At 35.8% G+C, this 23,918-nt stretch overlaps 1 protein-coding gene across 1 annotated transcript in view; it reads left to right on the plus strand.

The window, feature by feature from the left end:
* The window catches only part of ELP4 (elongator acetyltransferase complex subunit 4), a 202,147-nt gene that overhangs the window by 14,476 nt on the left and 163,753 nt on the right, over nt 1-23,918 (plus strand). The window contains exons 3-4 of the mRNA XM_004607869.3: nt 3,055-3,176; nt 18,321-18,449. Of these exons, the coding sequence (XP_004607926.2) occupies nt 3,055-3,176; nt 18,321-18,449 (251 nt within the window). The remainder of the gene's footprint in view (nt 1-3,054; nt 3,177-18,320; nt 18,450-23,918) is intronic.

Consider the following 23,918-nt stretch of genomic DNA (forward strand, 5'->3'; position numbering starts at 1 on the left):
TGGTTGAAGAAACTCTGGTACATCTATACAATGGAATACTATGCAGCTGTTAGAAAGAATGAGGTCATGACATTTGCATATAAGTGGATCAGCATGGAAAGTATTATGCTAAGTGAAATGAGTCAGAAAGAGAGAGACAGACATAGAAAGATTACACTCATCTGTGGAATATAGAATAATAGACTATAAGACTACCACCCAAGAATAGTAGAAATAAGTACCAGGAGGTTGTCTCCATGGCTTGGAGGCTGGTCTCTCATTCTGGGCAACTCAGAGAAGGGAACACCAAGTAAAATGTGGTTGGAGGTCATGTGGGGGAAAGATGATGGGGGCCTAATATAGACTAGAGACTGAACACAATGGCCACTCAACACCTTTATTGCAAACCACAACACCTAATCAGAGAGAGAGAACAAAAGGGAATACCCTGCCATAGTGGCAGTGTGGGGTGGGGGGAGACGAGACTGGGGGGGGGAGGGATGTTGGGTTTACTGGTGGTGGAGAATGGGCACTGGTGAAGGGATGGGTTATCAAACTCTGTAAGGGAGAAACATGAGCACAAAAATGTATAAATCTGTAACTGTACCCTCACGTTGACTCATTAATTAAAAATAAACTATTAATTAAAAAAATTTTTTAATGATTTCCTTATAACAAAAATTAAAAGCTCCTGCCAGTAAGATAGCTAAAATGGCAGGAGTGGATGTTTTGCATGCAGGAGGCCTGGGTTTCACCCCTGGCATTTCCTCGTCCCATAAGCACCACCAGGAGCAGTTCCCATGCAACTCACCAGGAGTAACTGCTTAGCACTACCAGGCATGTCCCACCCCAAAACAAACAAAAACAAACTCTAAAAATGCACTGTTCCTCTCATGTGATTTTGTAATATTTTATTGTCCTTTGTCTTCAACCTTCATGATTTACAGAGCTTACACTTTTCAAGTATATCGTGCAATAAATTCTGAGCATTATTCTTAATTTCACATAATTTGGTAAACTACTGCCTACTAACAACTTATTTTATGTAAATGAAGTTTTATTTTATCACAGATATGCTTATTTGCATATTGTCAACTCTTTTTGTACCACAAGCGTAGAGCTGAATAGATGCAAAAGTATATACATGGTTTACAAGCCTGATGTAAAAACTTGTTATCCCCTACTTTTTATTATATTTTGTATTTTTTAAAATTCTATCTAGAACATCTATGTTAGAGGCAGAAATAGGAAAAATGAATCAGTGTGGTTCTTTTAGTAATACCATGTGACCTTTTTCCTGAAGCCTTTAACCTTATGTAATATACAACAGTTTAGCATTGTTATGACAAGCAGTATAAATCTTAAAATTTTTTACCCACTATGAACTTTAACTGGATACTGGTTGCATGTGGAATAACTGAAGATCGTATGTAAGTACAAGTGTTTATGCAGATGTAATAAGCATGGAAAGGTCTTCAATTGAAACAAAGTGTGGGTAGAAATTCAGGAAGATGAAGGAAGAAAATGATACATAAGAAATTATATTAACATAAAGTAAAAGAGGACACAGGCAGAGTATACTTATGTAATAACGAATGGAAACCTTTCTAAAGCAGAGCATGTTTATGACTGGCCAGAGGATGTAATCTTTCCTTAGCAGCTCCATTCCTCTAAATCTGTGAGTCTTCCTTCACTTGCTGGATTATTTCATCTACCAAGTGGTACATGCCAAAACGAAATTGAAGTGCACTCTTTGTTTCTCATACTCTGCATAATCAGTAAATACTAAATGCTGAAGGTTTCAACCATTGAAATACTTTTAAAATATTTGTGTTCTCTCCATTTTTGCAACAGTAATTTAAATTCTGTTCCATAATCAGTAACTAAAATGATTATAATAGTCTTTTTAAGTTGCTTTAGTCCATTTTTATGTTAGCAAGTATGAGCTTACTGATGTGAAAGTCTGATTTGATATATCCTAAGGCTTTTCTATTTTTTTAACTTATTGATTCACCGTGAGATATAGTTGCAAGCTTTCATGTTTGAGTTACAATTACACAATAATCAAACACCCATCCCTCCACCAGTGCACATTCTTACCATCAATATCTTCAGTATACTCCCACTTTTCCCACCCTCCCACTGCCTCCATGGCAGACAATATTCTCCATAGAGAAGGGATCACTAAGAAAATGATGGTTTGAGGAATTGGTTGGGATGGGAGATGTGTGCCGAAAGCAGATAAAGGATCAAACATGATAGCCTCTCGGTATCTGCATTGCAAACCATAATGCCCAAAAGTAGAGAAGGCTTTTCTATTGACATAAGCTTGAGACTTAACATAACTTGAAGTTGTAGAGCCTTTAATGTTCTGCCACTCTTGATTTACCATCACCTTACCTCTTCTCTTTTCATCCTCTCCCATCATTCGTCAAGATTTTTAACACTCAAGTCTTTCATTCTTTCAAAGTGCCATTCTCTCACTTCTTTCCAAACTTTGCTTCTGTACTTTCTTATTGCCTCTTCCCCACCGCCCTTTTCTAACCCTTAATCATTCAATTTTTCTCCACTGAGAGATTACTTCTGCAAAATCTTCCATAGCTGCCGATTTCCTTTCCCTCGCCCCATTTTTAATTCCTCCTATGTGCTTCTGTGTTGTTTTTTATTTACCTTCCTATTGGTACATGAACTTTTTTGAAAATAATAGGTTCTGTGTGTCAGTGAGATATGTGCTGCAAAATAGGAGAGAGGGTAGTTGGTCTGTTATGTCCATATTAGAAGTGCAGTGTCTGAGAAAATCTTAGTAAAGAAAAAAAAGTCTGATTTCTTATTATAATAATGCATAGCCTCTAAATTTTGTGAATGTCAAAGTTAGTGCAGAATGATTTTGAAATCATAGAATTCTGTGCAAAGAACATACTTTCTGTTGACAATATATAGGTTAGAACTTAAGAAGATATAATTGTTGTTCCACCTCATATGTTTGTTTTAGGGAGAATATTATTTTAAAAAATCTGACTTTCAATAGTTTAAAGTAGAATTCTTACAACAAATATTTGTACTTTTTTTTAACAGAAGAGGATAGATATAATACTTACTCTCCTTTGCTCTTCAAGTACTTCCTGGCAGAAGGAATTATCAATGGGCATACTTTGTTGGTAGCATCTGCAAAAGAAGACCCTGCTCATATTTTACAGGTATTTAAATTAATATTAATTCTGTATCACATTTTGAAAATTTCATGAAAAATTTACTTATACATAAATTACAAATATGTGTATATGTAAGCATTAATGGGCCCATACATACCTTTTTTCTCTAAAAGTATCAATTGTATTTGAATATAGAGCTGCACTTAGTAGTGTGTGTGTGTGTGTGTGTGTGTGTGTTTAATTTCTTGTTTAGGGGCCATACCCAGCATGCTCAGGGCTACTTCTAGCTCAGGAACATTCTCAGCAGTACTCAAAGGACCATGTGATGCTGGGGATTGAACTCAGGCTTCCCACACACAAAACCATACACACTCAGCCCTTTGAGTTGTGAGGCTATATCAATAAACTATTTAATTTTGTTTAATTTTGTTTTCATTTTTGGGGTATACTTGGTGATACTCAGGGCTTCTGAGGAGCACGGGTGATGCCAGGGATTGAATCCAGGTCAGCTATGTGCAAGGGAAGTACCTTACCCACTTTACCCTCTGTACTTCTCTGGACCTCAGTAAGCTATTTTAAACTATAGTTTTCTCAAAAAGTATATAATTAGGGACTTTGTAATCAGAAAAATCTATAAAAAGCTTAGTAAAGAAAAATAGCTACAGAATATTATCATATATTACCTTGCTATTATCCCAAAGTATAAATCTAAAGACGTGTAGGAATTAGAAGGATGTACTTATGAATAAGATTTTACTTTGAAAAATTCAAAAATGATTCTCTTCTAAAATAATAAACAAAATAAGGTGACCCCACGAAAAGAGCACATGCTTAGCATGCAGACAGCCTGGATTCAGACTCTGGCAAACCGTGCCGGAGAGCACCTCCAGTGACCACGTCCAATCACAGTAGCAGAAATGGCCAGACTCTACCAGGTGTAGCCCAAATTAATTTGCTAGTTAAATGGAATAATCCGCAATATGATTTATATCTTTTTATTAAGACCAAAACATACTTAATCTCAGAGAGCACAGTTCTAACCTTTAAACTTATTAATTTTTGTGTCTGGAACAGGAACACAATTTATATCATTATTGACTACAGTACATGATCTAAAATAATTTATCCACAAAATATTTTCATGAAAGTGCTTAATATGAAAAATTATAAATAACCATACAATTTATAGAAATTTTATAACAATCCATCAACAAACAACAAAATTATCTTCTACACCCAATGAAAGTCACTTTAATACTGAAACTAGTGTGATTTTTTTTTATAAAGGTGGGACTTTGCCTATTAAATCATGAAAATTGCTTTGCATAATTTTCCAAGTGATTTTCTTTTAGCTATTGGATCTGTTTCCTTTTGATCTTTTTTGTCTTGGTTTCTGTGTATGTATGTGTGTGTGTGTGTGTTTTACTTTTATGTTTTCTTGATGTTTTTATTTTTTGTGTTCCTTTTCCTTGGCCCTAATTGATCACTTTCTGAAAAATACTCCATTTGCTATTAGCAGGCATATAAAGGTAAAACTCATTGTCATAAAGAAGATCTGCAGGCTCTTCTTTTTACAGCATACTGAGTCTAACATTTTTGCATCAAACATTATATGGCTATTTAAGAAAAATTTGCCAGTCCAGAAGCAGGAAGGCTGATATATGATTTTAAAATTAAAGTGGTAGAGGGAAATGGACATCTGGTGGAGGATGTCTTTTGGAACATTGTGCACATGAAACTCTGTCATTAACAGTATTGTAAATCACAGAGCTTCAATATTTTAAATTATAAGTTAAAAATTAATAAGTATTTGGAGGGCTGGAGCAATAGCACAGCAGTAGGGCATTTGCCTTTCACGCAGCCAACCCGTGTTAGATTCCTCCGCTCCTTTCGGAGAGCTCGGCAAGCTACCGAGAGTATCGCACCTGCACGGCAGAGCCTGGCAAGCTACCCGTGGTGTATTGGATATGCCAGAAACAGTAACAATAAGTCTCACATTGAGAGACGTTACTGGTGCCCGCTCTAACAAATCGATGAACAATGGGATGACAGTGACAGTGACAGTGAAGTATTTGGAATCCCCTGAGTATCACTACATAGTATCCTCTGAATACTGCCAAGAGTGACCCCTTAGCACAGAGCTAGGAGCAACTTTGTATTACATGACAATTGATCATCAATTATGTACTCAAGCTTAGGTATCTTGGATTAGCTATAAAATTGAATGTGAGTTCAAGAAAGTTTTTATCTTTAATTTTATTGTTACTATTTGATTTAAAATATTTCTCTAAATGATTAATGAAAGTAATCAGAGCTATTTATATACTAAATAAAAAATTATGACTGATAAAAACTTAAGTTATAGATGCTGGAGAGATAATACAGCTTGTAAGGTTCTTTCCTTGCATGTAGTGGACCTGGGTTCAATTCCCAGCACCTCATGTGATCACTGAGCCCTGCCAGCAGTAATCCCTGAGCACAGTGCCTGAAATAAACCCCAGGCATGAGGGGGTGTGACTCCAAAAGAACAACAAGAATTTAATTAAATTTTTTATCATGGTTAGTACAAAGAAAAAGTTTCTGGTATATGAGAAAAATTAGAACAAATAAAATTGTTCTAAAAATTGAAATGAAATTTTGAGGGACTGGAAAGACAAGACTGACCCTGGTTTTATCCCCAACATCACATGTCCCCATAATTCTGTCCCCAGCACCCTGAGGACTATAAGGAGTGACTAGTGAGTAAAGAGCTAGAAATAGCTCCTTACCACTGCTAGGTGTGGCCCAAACACCCAAATATTAATTAATTAAATGAGATGTTAAATACAAATACATATAAGCAGCTTTCTCTGCACAGTGTTTAATCAGGTTTAATCAAGTTTTTTGTGTGGTAACTCAATTCGAATTATAATTTAACTTTTACCAAACAGTAATAATGGCCAAACACAAAGGTATTAATACTGTTAAGAGATAACAATGCTAGATTGGTATGGGGAGAGGGAGAATCGTATAATTGCTTAAAATCCTATAATTGCTTAGTTTTAATTTTATAATGTATGATTGGGAATTTCTGGAACCTATAACCAAGACAAATATTTCTAGTAGAAGAAAGGGAAAAAGACAATCTTATAGACCATAATTATCTTAAAACTGTGTATAACTAAAAGACAAGTAAAGGATAAAAAGCCCCATCAGCTGCCTAAGATATATTATATAACCACCCCGCAATTTATCCATCATTCTTTGAAAACATATTCATGCCTATTGTAGTCAAAGCTCCTTCAGGAAGTCAGCATTAAGATGTAACACTGAAAAATTACACCCCTTAGAAAATCCTATGGAACAATATAGGTGGTGTTGTTAAAGCTTTTGAAAACACATATGGTAAGTGTTTTTCAGTTAACTATTTTACCCAAAATAATTTTCTTGTATTCTCAAATACAGGTAAGAACAGTCTCTATGAAAGTTTACTATGGAACGTTTCATAAGATAATAAAAATTATATTTCTACATTAAAGTATTTGAATATTTATCAGTGCATAGGGCAATTTTTCATAAAATTTAATATTATAAATATTGTATACACAAATGTACTCAAAAGCATGTCTTTAGAGCTTGACAATGCTTATTTTTTTAATTATATCTTTTTTTGTTTTGGGGACACACCCAGCAACGCTCAGGCTTACAACTGGCTTTCCCACTCAGGAATCACTCCTGGGGAGGCTCAGGGGACCACATGGGGTACCAGGGATCCAACCCATGTCAGCTGTGTGTACCAGGCAAGCACCCTACCTGCTGTACTATCTCTCCAGTCCCTTAATTATAACTTTTTAATAAATTTTCACATAAAATGTTATGTAATAAGCATTGTAGAATTAGAGAAAGCAAAATGATTTTCAGACCTATTATTTTTTTCTCCCCCCCACCTTTTGTTACTGTTGCTTTTGCTGACATTGATATTGTAATAACCCAGATGCTGCACACACATAGGCAGTGTTCACATATTTACTTGTGGTGCAGACCTCAATTTAAGTGCTATTTCAGATAGTCTAGGTCATTGTTAAAATGTGATGACATGCCAGGTAGGTAGTTTTCTTCTAGGAAGAGATATCTAATATCTAGAGCTTAATTATCTAATAATTAAAGGATTAATTACTGACTTGTTTCATTAACATTTTTATTTATCTAGTCAACAACAGATGTACTTAGGTGGAAGCCTAGAGTGCTATGAAGGAGCTTGAAAACTTGTAATTTTGGTTTCATTAGTTTTTTGGCAGGGGGCAGTAGGTCATACCTGGTGGTGCTCAGGCATTACTCCTGACTCCTTATTAGATATTAATTTGAATTAACATTTAATGTATTAATGTAAATTGACATTTTGCTATTAGCATGTTCATTTGAATCAACGTTTTATTTTTAAATTGGTGGTGGGAGGAGTTTTGGAGCACACCATGCTGTACTCAGATGGTTGCTTCTGGCTCAGTACTTGAGGGTCACTCCTGGCAGTGCTTGGGAGAACCATGCAGTTCATGGATAGAACCTGAGTCTCCATCATGCAAAAAAATGTTTCTAGTCTGGTGATCTGCTTCTACCCTGAATTAATATTTTAAGGGTTATTTTTTTTCCTTTCAATTTGGTGTCAAGATTAGTCTTGTTTACAATCCGTCTGTTATTTACTGATCACAGAATAAAAAATTACAAGTTTGAGTCCAGTGAATAGTCAGTTGTCTTATCTTACAGCATTGTAAACTATCTGTTCTTTCTGTGTAGATAGAATGCAAAAATATCTCAGTTCCAACCCTTTTCTTCATCTGCCAAAAATTGAGATCACTAAAAGAATAAAGTTTAAAAAAAAAAACACCCCCCATTGTCCTGATGAGCTTTTTCATATTGTTCTTGTGTAGCGTCTATATTCTTGATTGGAAATTTTTCTATTACACATTTTTCAAAGATAATAGTTTTATAATAACTCAGAGCAAAAGCAGTATATTACCAAGCCCATCTACCATTCCACTTTGTAAGTTTTTTACATGTTCAATACATCATAGATTAACATATTTCCCTATACATTCTTAGCTTTTCCTGACTATATAAATATCACTGTCTTCTGTCCATAAGTAACAAATATTAGAAGGGCTCTTTAATGGCAAAACTATAATCGAATTATATTCCCTTGATTTCTTTGTCAACATTTTGCATTTATATATTACATATATATATACACATATATATATACATATATATGTATCTGCCTTTCAGTGCCTATAAATCTGAGGTATAAGTTGGCCCAGAAATTTGCTGTTTGACCCCAGTATTTTACTCTTTCCTCCTCTCTACCCCTGATTGCTTGTGAGAGCTTATTTAAAATTCTAAGTTTTCCCCTGGCAGCCACAGTTAGAGCTGCTTTGGCAAACTAAAAAGACTAAGAAGAAGCATGCAAAGGCTCAGTAATGCTTCCAGTGACCTACATTTTGTAGCCAGCTTTTGAAAGATGGCATGTGCCTTATTTTCCAACAAGGAAATGAAAGATAAGATAAAATTGTAAAAGAACATAAAGAAGCCTCTCTATCACAGGCTAGGGAGAGCCATTTCTGTTATAATATTAAAATAAACACATTTTGGCGTTCGTGTTTGTTTGTACATCATTTCAACAAAAGGAAGGAATTTGCATGCAGAAAAGTAGCCTAAATCATTTGGCAAAAAATGTCATGCTGTGTAATAGGATATTTGTACTCAGGAGGAAGTGTGTGTTTTGTTTGGTTTTGGTGTCACTGAAAGTGCATAAAAACTACTTCCAGATCTGTGCTCAAAGATTTATCCTGGCAATGCTCTAGGGACCATGCAGTGCTGGGGCCCAAGCCTGGGTCTACTCCTGGCAAGCCGTGTGGTCAGCCCATTAAGCTATCTCTCTGGCCCCAAGAAGCATAATTTCTTTTTTATTTTTATTTATTTATTTATTTTGCTTTTTGGGTCACACCCAGCAATGCACAAGGGTCACTCCTGACTCTGAACTCAGGAATTACCCCTGGCGGTGCTCGGGGGACCATATGGGATGCTGGGAATCAAACCCAGGTTGGCCCCATGGAAGGCAAATGCCCTACCCGCTGTGCTATCACTCCAGCCCCCAAGAAGCATAATTTCCTTGCCATCTGATTATGAATTTCAGTTTCCCTTTTATTACTTAGCTGTGGATTTTTCATTCTCCATAGTAGGAAAGGAATGATATCCTGTCTTATTTCATAATTACAAATTGAAAATGAAATATCTGATATTTGTAAATTGTAAAACACTTTTTCCAGACCTTATGTTTGCTTTCAAGAATTTTAGTTCGAATACATAAAAAAAATGAATGGTTTTAAATAGTTGGCAGTTTTGTTATATTCAAATAAAATATTAAAAATCCGGGAACTATTTATTATATAGCATTTTGTTATTCCTTGAAAAAAAGGCTCAAAACTAAGAAGTAGGAATATTTGAAACAGAGTTTATTTTATTTCTGAATACTACTAGTATTATATCCTTGGGGAGGGATAAATAAATGACTTCAATTGATGAAATCAGTGCCATTTAAATAATAGCACATTATAGATCCCACAGAAGGAAACAGACGGCCATGGCCATTGATTTCCTAGACAGGCTGGGAAGATATCTCATGTATAAAAGGATTGACTTTATTCTGTGGAAACTCAGAACACACAGGCTGTCTATCTCTCCAGGTGATGCTGGGGTCATTCTTACAGTGGCCAGTGTCTTTCTTGAAATTTTTTGTCTTATTTTTGTTTGCTAGATATCCTCTGTGGTTCTATCAGGGCTATACCTAAGAGTGCTCAGGAGACTATGTGGTGCTGGGGACTAAAACTGGGATTCTATAATCCAAGGATGTGCTCCTTGGCATGTGCTCCCTTTGAGCTTTTTCCATGAGTTTAAGTTATATTAATCAGAAACTGACTACAGGTGCACAAAGTAAACATAATTCACCAGTCTGTCTTTGGATAGCATTGTATGCTAATGAATGAAACAGAAATATGCTAAATTCATTTTTTTACATTCTTAAACTATGTCTAAAAGTGTATGCTAGATTTCAAAAACAGGACAGAATTAAACTGAAGAGTTAAAGTAGATGTGGAAAATAGACCTCAGCCTGTGAAGTGAAGCTGATCCTATATGTTTCTTAAAGTATGTTATTATGGGTCTGAGAGATAGTATAAGAGGTAAGGTGCTTTTCTTGTACATGAATGACCCCAGATTTCATCTCTGGTATTGCATATGATACCTGAGCACCACCAAGAATGACTCTTGAGCACAGAGCCAGAAAAAATCTTTAATCACAGTCAGGTGTGGCCCAACTCTCAACCCCTGAAAAATTAAGCAAATAGATTATAACATACGGGGTACTAAAGTATTTAAGAAAACCTGTTTATACTAGTTACTATCATTTATTTATACTATAAAAGAAGAAAGACAACTCATTTTTCCCTTTTAACACCAATTTACTACAAAAATATTTTCAAAATTAATTTTTAAAATTAAGAGATATCAATTTTTACTTAGTATATGACAATACCTTGATTGAAACACTGTTCAATATGTGAACTTCTACTTTGTAAAAGGAAAAACTCCATTTGTGAATGTGTGTGCTGGGACTCAAACCCCAGGCCATATATGTTTTAGTTATTTGAATCATGTGTTCTGCTACTACACCACATTCCTGACTTGACTCACATTAGCCTCAAAGGCTAAGTATATTAATATATACCAATAATATGTGCCTGCTTCTCTGTCAGTAAAAATAACAAAATTTCTAAGAAATTTGCTTCAACTTATGAGAATATTTTGAAGAAATAGGTATTATAACTTTTATATTAAACATTTAAAAATACACAAAATTCTATATCAAATATATTGAAAAAATGGCAGAATTGTTTTAGGCCTTGTGAATAGTTGTTCTGAACAGCCTTGACAGTTCTGATTTTTATATCACAGTCACTGTTGTCCCATTGCTCATTGATTTGTTCAAGCGGGCACCAGTAACGTGTCTCATTGTGAGACTTATTGTTACTGGTTTTGGCATATCCAATATGCCATGGGTAGCTTGCCAGGCTCTGCCGTGCAGGCGCAATATTCTCGGTAGCTTGCAGGGCTCTCCGAAAGGGGCAGAGGAATAGAACACGGGTCAGCCACGTGAAAGGCAAACGCCCTACCACTGTGCTATTACTCCAGCTTATATATGGGAAAAAATTATTATGAGTCCTAGTGATGACAGAATGCCAGGAACTTCCTACATTTTCCTTTATACTTCTTATAACCAATGCCTTTTATAGGCAGTATTGAAAGGATATGGCTTTTGTTTAAGCCTTTCACCCAGGCGCTTCAATGGAGCAGACATTCTCTGTCTCTGCCTACACCAGATAAACCTTAGAGGCCACAAACCTCCTGAAGAAAAATCCAGGCACCCGGCACCAGTGATGGAAAACTCCAGCCCACATGGAGGTGGGTAGGAGGCACCCCACCCCATCTCCCCACCCACCCAGTATCCTGACTGTCATGTCCAGGAACTGCCTCCTGGTGCAATTTAAGTACATTAACTGCCAAGATCCAGAGACTCGCGAATGAATCTCAGAAGGTGGCAGCTCGCCACAGAGATTATCTCCGGACCCCAGTAATTTCAAGTATTAGATATCCAAGAGCACGTGACCGCTTTGTGGCTGTGTGACTTCCTATACTATTCATAACAAGCAATACAAAATAAATTATTTAGCATCTGCTTGTGGGGAAGGCTTTAGTGGCAATGAGAAAATTCAAAATAATGGTAGAGGGCAGGGGTAATGATGGTGGAATTGGTGTTAAAATATTGAATGTAATCAATTACTGTGAACAACTTTATGAAAATAAAATTGGAAAAAAAAAAGACTTGGAGTAACGAACCAGAGAGGTATTACAGCAGGTAGCACACTTGCCTTGCACATGACCGACCTGGGTTCAATCCCCAGCATCCCATGTGGTCCCCATGTACCACCAGAAGTAACTCATGCATGGAAGGCCAGGAGTAACCCTTGAGCACCCTCGTTATTCCCACTCCCCCAAAAAAAGACATATGGTATTAGCAAACACATTGCCAGCACCTAAATAAGAATTTAAATTTACTTATACCTCATTTTCTCAACCTCACTCCCAGATTGTGATAGAACTCAGGGATTAACTACATGTCTAAATTTAAATTGCTCTGAGGTTCTAATATAGCTCATGCTGTTAGAAATGTAATGGTTTATAATATATTTTAAAATAGAATATGATTAGAATTGAAGATAGTGTTGTTATGTATTTTTTTTTTAACTTCGTGCAATCCTTTCCATTCTTTTTGAATGACTTCTTATGTAGACTTCCATATCTAATTCACATTATACTCCTTTCCTCAGTTGTAGTTGGGAAAATATCAAGAACATTGCTCTTAGCTAATGATCTCATTTTTTAATTTTAATATTCATGTAATTGATTTTTCAGCCAATTTGAAAGTATTATTTTTGTCTAGGGCTTGAGTTTTATTTTAAAAATAATTTTTGTTCTACCTGACACTGTTTTTCATCTTTCTTGTAATATCAGGAATTTTGCCTCCTTTATATTTCAGGAAAAAATTCAGTATCACTGACATTTCCTAATGTGTACTGAAATTGTTTGAAATATGGATCAAAATGTTAATTGCTAATTACTAATCTTAAAATATATGTTTTTAAAACTTTCTAGCCCCCAACTTTGATATACTCTATGCAATCTACACTATTTCCAAATGTTTTTAACAATTACCTCCCCATAGCTTTTAAATACTTAACTGAATATAATGTGGCAACCATTTAACCTATTAAGTATAGTTGTTAATATACTTTTATATTCAAATTATGATGAGTACTATCTTTTGTTGTTTAAGAAAACAAATTCTTCCCCCAAAACTGTCCCAAATCAACAATAATAAATTTACTGAAACAATATATTTGCTGATATATATTTACTGATACAAGGATAACACTTAAGTAGTATTAATTATACAGCTACTAAAACCTGCAAGGATGAAAAGAATTTATTTTTAAGAAGGATTTCTTGTGCTGCATGGATTATGTTGCTACATAATAGCTCAGTAGTACTTCTGCTGAATTGTAAATGAGCTTAGAGAGGAGTATGATGCCGATAGTTAGTGTAATGCATTGGTAATTAAGAGGGTGGGAGGTTAAGCTTCATTAACTGCTGAGGGATTGTATCTTTGGTTTTATTATGCCCTAGAGAATATTAAAAGTGAGAAGGGTCAAACTGTTGGAATCAGATTTTGCTAGTGCATCTGCCAAAGTAAAGACCACAAAATAATGTATCTGTTAAGCATACACGACATGAATTTAAAAGGAAAGTAATATGTTTACATCTTTTGTATCAGAACAGACATTACTGGTGAAAAAATTAAGTATATTATTACTAAAGGAAGTGTATTTTAATATTAGTTACTTACACTTTTCCATATGAAAAAATTTAAAGAAAAATTTTACTGTTGTTTCTGCCCAAATATGAAGCAGATACTTTTACTTGGTTTAATTGTCTGTTTTATTTGTTGTAAGGAGAGCAAAGTTTCATGTGTTACATCCTGACTTCTGCATAACTTATAAAACCTCCCTTTTTGATGGTAGTAATAGGGGAATGTGCTTGAACCTGTCAGTGCTTGAACACAGAGGCTTCTTGTCTCATTTCCTGCCTCATTCAGAAGATGCTGATGTGCTTAGGACTAGTTGTGCAGTGTTGTTTGGTCACTGGAGTGGTTGGGTCCACCAAGACCATCCTGGGATGTTCTGGGTATACCCGGGCTACACCTAGCTGTGCTCAACAAGCCATGAAATGCTAGCAATCCTACTTGGGGCTTTGCATACAAGGCATGTGTTCCAACCCTTTGAATTATCTCTCAGTCCCTAAAAATCTCCTTTCTTGTTTTGTTTGGTTGGTTGGGTTGGGTTTGAGGAATACAGCTGGCAGTGCTCAAGCTACTCCCAACTCAGTGCTCGGGGTCAGTCCCTCCCAGCAGTTCTCAGGGAACCATTCAGTGCCAGGGATAAAACTCCATATCATGTACTCACACTCTTTGAGCTCTCTTCCATGCCCTGCCACCTCCATGAAAATTTCCTTTTTAAACTTTTCTGATCCTTGATAACAGCTACATGGGAACTTCAAAAAAATCACATTGCAGAAAAGAACAAAATCTGATATCTGAATATTTCCTTTAGGAAGGTCCTAGTAACTATAAGGTGTTTTTCATTGGTAAACTTTTGGTCCTCATTATAATGATAACAAAACCTGTTATCAGTAGAATGCTTAGAAACAGATGCTAAGGGAATTTTAGACTACTTAGGAAAGAGAGATACTATATTTTATCAAGTCCAAATTGCTATTTTATAACTTGCATCATTACTTTTTATACCACTAAATTTTTTTAAAGCTGCTAAATAAGCTAGTTTTCTAGTCACTTAGAGTTTTACCTAATTCTTTTTTGCATTTTCTTCAGATTTTTTTACTTGTATATTTAAAAAGTCAGGAAAAATTAGAGATAATCATAAATGTGTCACATTTATTTTAATTACTTTTTTTTTTGGTTTGGGGGTCATACCTACTTGTTCTCAAGGGTTAATATGGGGGGGGGCATAAACCTTGATATTATAAAGCCTGAGTTCCAGCTCACTGAACTATTTCTGTGGCCCTTGACACACTTTCTGATTCAGATACAGGCATCATTGTTTTTCATAATTCACAGTTTTCACACACTGTACTCTTTTCTGTGCATACTGGTTTGCCACTTAAGTACCACAGTTATGCCCAGGCTGGGGAGAGAACTCATAGGTGTGACCCAAAAAGAAAAAAAAGAAACCTCATTTGTATTACATGGTGTGTGCATCATTTATATTCTCATAGTAGTACACAAGCATTCTCATTTTTCCGCATCTTACCAACTCTCCTCATCTCTTGTTTTTCTTCTGACAGCCTTCCCTGAGTTTGGATATGTAAAATAAAACAATAACACCTTTTTGTTTTCTAGTTAATAGGACATATATTTGTCTCTCATTTGTGTCTTTAAAGAGTTAGCAATTTTTCTTTAAAAAAAATTTGTATGCTTTTTATCTCTTCGTTAGAGATTTTTCTGGTTGTTCCTTTCATTGAAGGAAATGGATAATTTGGGGTTCGGTTTGGAGGCCGCACCCAAAGATGCTCAGGGGCTATTCCCAGCAGAAAACTAGTACAGATCCTTGCATCCATCACCAACCTGATTCCCTTGTCATTAGGGCAATGTCCATTGTTTCACGGTCTAGAGCCTAGCTTCTTAAACTAGGCTTCTTAGCTTGGGAACCCGCATGGATATAAGCAACCCAGTTTAAAAATGTGCAAAGGACATGATAGATATAAAAAGAGGATACACAAGTGGCCCAAACCATGCATGAAAATATGTTTAATATCATCTGTAATTAAAAGTAAACCAAAGCCATAGTGAGATACCATTTCACAACCACTATGATAGCTATTTTTTAAAAAAGGAAAAACAAACTTAGAAAGGCAATAGAAGGAATGAACCTTCAAACATTGCTATGGAGAGGTAAAATAGTACAGCCACAATGAACATACATGGTAGTGTCTCAGAAAATTAAAGCTACTGTTATCTATATAGGTAGTACCAAATCTATCTATAGATAGATTAGATAGTACCAAATGTAATTGAAAAATTTGTGCATGAATGTTTGTATCAGCATTATATATAAGAGCCTAAAGTTGGTGGTTTTTTTTTGGTTTTTGTTTTTTGCTTTTTGGGTCACACCTAGCAATGCACAAGGGTTACTCCTGGCTCTGCACTCAGGAATTACTCCTGGCGGTGCTCAAGGTACCATATGGGATGCTGGGATTCGAACCCAGGTTGGCCGTGTGCAAGGCAAACACCCTACCTGCTGTGCTATGAAGAGCCTAAAGATTTTAAAAGTTCAAAATGTCTGCCTATGATGAAGGATAACTAAAATGTCACCTCTCCATACAATGGAATATCACTCAGTCACAAAACAGAATGATGTACTGACACATGCTATAATGTGATGACACTTCAAAATATAATGTTAAGTGAAGGAAACCACACACAAAAGGCCATATCTCATATAATTCTACTTACCAGGAGTTATCCCAGAATACATCTGGGATCCCCAAATAAGACAAAAAATAGTGGCTATGAGACTTTTTTGGATGTGATGCAAATGTTCTAAAATGAGTTGTAGTGGTGATTACTCATCTCTAAATATACTAATAGCCACTGACAACACATTTTGAATGGGTAAAATAATGAACTTTGTGATATAAATTCCTCTGCCCCTCTCAGAGCCCGGCAAGTTACCGAGAGTATCTCGCCCACATGGCAGAGCCTGGCAAGCTACCCATGGCATATTCGATATGCTAAAAACAGTAACAAGTCTCAATGGAGACATTACTGGTGCCTGCTCAAGCAAATCGATGAGCAACAGGATGATAGTGACAGTGATATAAATTTATTTCAGTTAAAAACTAAGAAAAAATATTTTAGATAAACAATATTATGTATTCTGTTAAGCATTACAGTTTGGAACAAGTGACTTTTATCAATGTAAAACTTAGAATGATTATTTCATCTTATATCTAAGGGGTTTTAAATGATCTTTTGGACTGTGGTGGAAGGTTATTGTCAATAAATTGATTTTTGAAAAACTTCTTAAAACAATGAAATGTTCAGCATAGAGGAAAATACATATAAAATATATTAAAAAAGCTTACCGTTTATTAATGTTCATCTAGTCAATAGATGTTGCTTATATTAACACTAGGTTTAATGTTGTATTTTGATTGTGGGTTCCATTCTCTGTGGTGTGCAGTTCAGCACTATTCTTGGTTACCAACAATACATCCAATAAACACAACTAGTAATGTGAAGCTTTAAAACAACACATCCAATAAACACGACTTACAGTGTGAAGATTTAAAGCCAGACTATCTAGTTGCAGAATCCAACCCAGTATGCCATATTGTGCTCTATGTCTCCAAAATGTTCATTTCCATTGGAAAAGTATTTTTTTATTTTAAGCTTCCAGCTCTTCTTTAGGATGGACTTGGAGATTAAATTATGTAACTAGCTTCTAATTCTGGCATAATTTACAGTATAAGTCCACTTTGAGGTCTTTTAGAAGATAACTAAAATATATGATGATTAATGTACTTTCCGGCAGATTACTTGACATGATCCTAAGCATCAATCAGTTTGATCCTGAAGAATAAAAATTGCAGCTTAATGTTTAATAAAGTCACAGATTATGTTCACCAATCCAGGTTCCCTTATGATTCCAGCTAATAAAAATTAAAATTGTCGTGTGTATTTTTCTTCTCCATACAGTAACAATAAGTCTCAATGAGAGACATTACTGGTGCCTGCCCGAACAAATCGATGAGCAACGGGATGACAGTGACAATGATAAAATTTATATGCTTTCTTTCTTTGCATTATTTCTGTAGCATTTCTTCTGTTAAAAAAAATTTCTTTGTAGTTTTTGGTGCCACTCAGTAATTTTCTTCCAAAAAAGAAACGATAAAATTGAAATTAAGCATCTCTTCATTTAAACAGAAATGTTAAATTGATTTTCATTGTTCAAAGGAGAGACATAAACTTGCAGGTGTAAAATGAATATTTAATACAGGCAAAATATATGTCTTTATTCTTCGTTATTTCACCCATTATTTCGGTGAATGAATTTTTTGAATTCTAGAATTACAAGCCAGTAAACAAATTGCACATGTGCCTTATTTTTACTTTGTGGCAAACATAACAATAATTACATGTAATACATAAGTGCTAATTCCAGACTTTATTCTGTGTATGAATGTTTAAAAAGTAAATGTTGCTTCTTGTTGCAACAGAATTAATTTCAGTAAGTATTAAATTTGAATATTCTCTTTAAGTTCTATTCATTGCTGAAAAATTTAACTTCACCTGGAAGGTTTTTGTTTTAGAAATACCTCTTTGTCAAGACTTTATGCTTGAATTAATTTTAAGGCATTGATTTTTTTAATATAGTGAAGCTATATTATAATTAATATTATGATTTATGAAAGTGGTCATTCTTTTGCATCACAAATGCTTAATAATATATCATTCTGTTTTCTTAGGAACTTCCTGCACCTTTACTTGATAATAGTGAAAAAGAATTTGATGAAGATATATGTAACCATACTAAACCTGAATCTGATATGAAGATGAAAATAGCCTGGCGTTACCAGTTATTACCCAGGATGGAGGCAAGTGAACATGCAAATTATTTCTAAAATTCTTAAATGTGTTTTACTCTTAATTGTATAGAATCTTTTCATCATAGAATTTTATAGAACCTCTTGTTCTTGGGGTGGGGAGGTAGTGCTGATAGTTTACACCTGGCTTTGCTCCCATCTTATTTCTGGCTCTGTGCTTGGGAGTGACCTCTAGTGCTGCTTGGGGATCAGCTCTGGTACTGGGAATAAGAACTATAGTCGCAGCTACTGCATCCACATGCAAAACAAGAGCCTTACTTCCTGTAGAATCTCTAGCCCAATACCTCTTATTCTTTAACTGCAATACAGTGTATACTTTTTTTTATTTTAAGTAGGTAGGTACTCAATTTGTTGAGTTACTTTTTAATAGGCTTTTAGGTAAGTTTTAAATTTATAGAATAAATAAACAGGAAGCAGCAAGAATTTCAGTGTAATCCTTTGTGTCCCATCTTCTCTTATATGTCTGTGGTGTAATTCGTATGTATATGTAAAGCCAAATATTTGTGCATTATATCAACTAAAGTTTATAGGTTCCTTAAATTCACTCTTTTAGCCATTCTGTTAGTCTCACAAATGTATAATGGTATGTACCTACCATTATCTATAACATCTACTTGCTAGATAGATACTATCCGATTCATGAATGATTGAATAAAGTAGCTTAGAAAAATAATAGTTTCACTTCTCTGCATCTGCACCCGACATATTCATCTTCCTTCTCTTCAGATTCCTAACCAGTCGCTAGAGTATTCAGTTGAGATGACATTTAAAAAAAAAATGATGGCAAATTGATTCTTTTATCTTAGGATTGGAAACCAGAATAAGCGAACTAATTAAGCTATTTCTATATAACATTGGTTACCTGTGGGTCAATATGACTGTAGCTCTTAAGAATTACTACATTTTCAATCATTACATTTTCAATGTACGGCCTAGAATGGAACGAACAGGGTGAGAGACTGAGTTTATCATGTTGACCACGACCATCCATGGTAACTTGCAGTTCCAGAAGGCTTAGTCTAAACCCTGGACATGGGAGTCTCCCAGTGGACAGTTCCACAACAAAATTGACCACATTATATTCAATCGACAATTTTGCCTGACCGATGTTGCTGTTGCCCCAAAATTCCAAATGGAATCAGACCACTGTCTCCTTCGTGCAAAATTCTGCTTTACAGAGCAGGGAGAAAGGGCTGCAAAGTTTAAGAAGAGAACTCATAGAATGACCACTAACTGGGAGCTCTTTGGTGCTATTGTGGAAATATGGGAAGATGCCATCATTGACAGCGTCGAGGAAGAATCAACTGGTTCAGCACCTCCATGACTGCGTCAGGAATGCCAAGACTGGGAAAGCCACAAACAGACGCCTGTCCTCAGAAACTCCCGAGCTCATTCGACAGTTTGCTTTGGCACGAGCCTCAGGTAATCACAAGCTAATGTTCGAGCTCGCAAAGCTGTGCAGAAAAGTGATAAAGGAAGACCTGAAAGAAAGGGCAGCAGTGCTGGCGATGCGGCATATGCCAGGAAAAGTATTCGCAACACCTGCCTGTCCTTCACCAACTATAAGACCAAGATGACTGCCCTCCAACATCCTGATGTATCTATCACATCTCCAGAAGGGCAATGGCTGTCCACAACTTCTACTCAGATCTCTTTGATAGCCCACGTCCACCTGACCACATACTAAATTCCGCCAGATGTATATGTCGTTCCCAGCGTTCTCCCTTCCAAAATCCTACTCACCATTTCTTCGGTAAAGAAGCATACAGCATCCAGTCTGGACAAGGTCAGACCCGAACACCTGAAGTACTCGTCAATACACTGGCTCAGCTCTTCACACGCTACCTGTCTGAATGCAAGGTTCCGTCCCAATGGAAAACCAGGAGGACTGTCCTGCTGTATAAGAAGGGAGAGACCTATGACATCAGCAACTGTCGCCCGATCTGCCTGTTGTCCATCGTCCACAAGATGTTAAGTCGAGTCATCCTGAATAGGATTGGCAGAACACTAGATGAAGGACAACCATGCAAGCAAGCCAGGTTCTGAAAAGGATTCAGCACGATTGACCATATCCACACGGTGACCAAGATCATTGAGATCTTGCAATCAACATGCCGCTCTGTCTAACATTCATTGATTTAAAGAAGGCCTTTGATTCTTTTAAGAGTGAAGCAGTCATCAAAGCCCTAGCCTAACAGGGTGTTCAAACTCAATACATCAGGATCTTCCATGCGCTGTATTACGGATTCACCCCCAGGATCTCACCATTCTACAAGTTATCATTGATGTAAAGAGAGGGGTTTGGCAGGGTGACACCATTTCACCAAAACTCTTGTGCCACCCTCGAGAACATCATGCGACGACTGTAATGGGAAGCAGTGGGAGTGAAGATAGAGGGTAGGCAACTACACCACCTCCGCTTCACTGATGACATCGTTCTCATAACAGCAAATATCAGCCAAGCCGCACGAATGCTGACTGACTTCAACTGTGAGTGTGGAAAGTTCAGACTGCAGCTGAATCTCATGAAGACAATGTTCATGAGAAATGGGCTAGTTCCTGATGTTCCGTTTGCCCTCAACAGAACGAGTATCTCCGAATGCAAGTTATGTGTACCTAGGTCGAGAACTCAACATGACAAATGATCTGGCACCTGAGCTTCGCAGGAGGAAGAGAGCAGTGTGGACCACCTTCAAGAGCATCGAAGAAGTGGTTAAGAGGACTAAGGACCTCCGGATCCGGGCACATCTTTTTGACTCCACCATTCTTCCTGCACTGATATACACCTCAGAGACCTGGGCCCTATGAAAACAGGATGAGAACACTATTAGGTTATCCCAATGGGAAACCAAAAGAGCTATGCTTAGAGTGTCACATTTCATCCAAGTGAGAGAAGGAATCGGAGTTCCAAACTCCATCGACGATCAAGAATCAGGGAAGCTGTCTCATTTGCCAAGCCTTCGAAAATCAGATGAGCCAGACACATCATGCAATTTAGAGATAACCACTGGACTAGAGCTGTTACCGACTGGATTCCACGGCATTTTTTGAAACTTAATTTCTTCAATAATATAGAACTCTAATATCAAGGCTGATATCGTTCCAGCAATTCATGAGAGCATGTTAACTCCTTGTTATATTAATGGAGAAATCCTTACTTGTGGTTCAACCACGGAGAATCCTGTAGTAGATACAAATATTATTGTATTTCAATAATACAATTGAAAATTATTAACTCTTATTTCTGATCATTGAATTGAAGCTCAGAGTGGTTCAGTAGCCTTGAAGTTCTTGCTTTCTGATAGGCCATACTGAGAAAAAGGAGATAATGATAACAAGAAATATTTAGTGTGTTACAGATTTTCTAGGAAAGTTTTGTTTCTTTCCAACATACTGAAGGTGGGGATGATATTTGCTCTGAAGTCCTGGTTCCCCCTCGCCCCCCCGCAACCAGAGTTTAATTTCTTTTAACAAATTTTCACTAAATTATTCCATTTCACTCTCTCCCACGGTTTTATAAAAGGTCATTTGTGTATGTGGAGTCCACAAACATCTTTATAATGTAAAACTAAAACAGTGTTTTTATCAACCTAGTAATTGATGATCATTTTAGTAGTTAATAATGTAACAGATATTTTTGATCAATTGAAAGTTCTCAAAGTTTTAGTCTTAGATTTAAAGCAATTAGTTATGTTTTAGAAGGAATATTTTATCTTTTTCACAAATCCAGACCTCAAAAGATAGCAAATCTGTTTCACAAGAATTTGTTGTTCGTTTTGTCGTAGGTAGAAAAACATTTTGTTTTAACCTCTAAGAGTCTGTTATTTTCCACTATAATTTTAACCTAAGGATTAAATATTTTCCTCATTAATGAAAGTATCTACTACCTTGTAAATATTTTAGGTACCATTACTAATCTTAATTTCTTAAACTAAAATTAATTATAATAAAAGCTAAATTTATTTTTATATTCTAATGAATTATATGTGTTCTATGTGTAAACTGTCACAGCATGAAATCAATTTTCTGCTTTGATTCATCCCAAATCTCAGATTTCTATCACATTAATATTATAATTAGAAACATTAAGAGAGACGGCAACTTTAAAAGCATACTTTGCTTCTTGGCAATTTAGCATATTTCTCTGAGTGCATAGGACTTCAAGAACCTTCAGTTTGCTAATAAATTTATTAACTCAAACTTAAAAGAAGCGAAAAGTCTCTCTTTCTTTCTCTCTCCCCATGGCCAGTCTGCTAAAATAGATTATTCATGCTTATTTGATTCAGGTAGGCTTTTGCAAGCTTCCCTACTAGGCCTGGGAATGTGGTACATTGAGGCCTTTTCAGAGGTTTCTGACATAGACCAAGCTTTTATTGCATGGTGTTTTATTATGACCAAATCCTAGTCTCCACCCAGTTTGTAGGCACTCTGCTTATTCTTTTGAATCAGGAAAGGTTATCACCTACCTTAATCCATGCAGCAGTGTGGATTAAGGACACCAGTGTGCCCCAGGATTCTCAAAGAGGATCCTGGAAACTTCTTGTTTCTTCTTTTTTGCTGTCTTTACTAAATTCTATTGGGCCTTAGGAGGATTTGCATCTGAAATGGGCGACCTGGTGTTTTTCTCAATGAAGACATCAGATCAAAGTTCAGTTAGTCAAGGCCTTTCTAAAACATTAAGGGGGCTTGGACTTACACAATAAAAAGATGAGCTCTAGCAGAGATTGCAGTAAAAACATTCTGAACTATAATCCGGATAAAGAATAGATTATAGGCCAAAGAACAGACCTTGTTTAAATTGCTTTAGACTAATAACTTTACATTTTAAAAATTTACACCCTATTTTTAAGAAACACTTTAGTGTCACATAAATTGTTTGTGAATACTTTCTATCTAAAGAGAGAAATCATGTTCTAAGAACCATACTTCTGTGTATATTGTGTTGAAATGATTAGAGTAAGCCTACTGATAGGTCTCATTCATTAATGAAAATAAATAGTATCTTCTGAATGATGAAATATTATTTTAAATGTCAAATTCATGACCTCTGAGAATGTCTCTACAATTCAATTTTTGAAATTCTATATTACTAATTAATTTGATGATTACAAGAATGAATTCTTAAGGTCTCAAAATTCATGTATGTATTATCAGGAACTAGCTTCTTCTTATATAAATTTAAAAATTGTTGGGAAAGCAGCTTAAGAACCTACTGTGTGCAGTTGTGCTCTTTTTTAATATTCTAAAACCCATTGGTTTTGTATCAGTCAGGACAGTGGAAATTCTATAATTTTAGATCAAAGCTTTTATTAAAAACTACATTGTCAGGTAGACTTTGTTAGTAGTTCAACTTTGGATTGAGATGTATGTGTATTTCTAATGTGTCAAATGAAAGAAATCAGCCCACAGTCCGCTGAAAGCAATATCATAGTAATGCTATATTATTTTTGTCTTCATTGT

This window comes from Sorex araneus, chromosome 6 (assembly GCF_027595985.1).
Source record: "Sorex araneus isolate mSorAra2 chromosome 6, mSorAra2.pri, whole genome shotgun sequence".
NCBI lineage: Eukaryota > Metazoa > Chordata > Mammalia > Eulipotyphla > Soricidae > Sorex > Sorex araneus.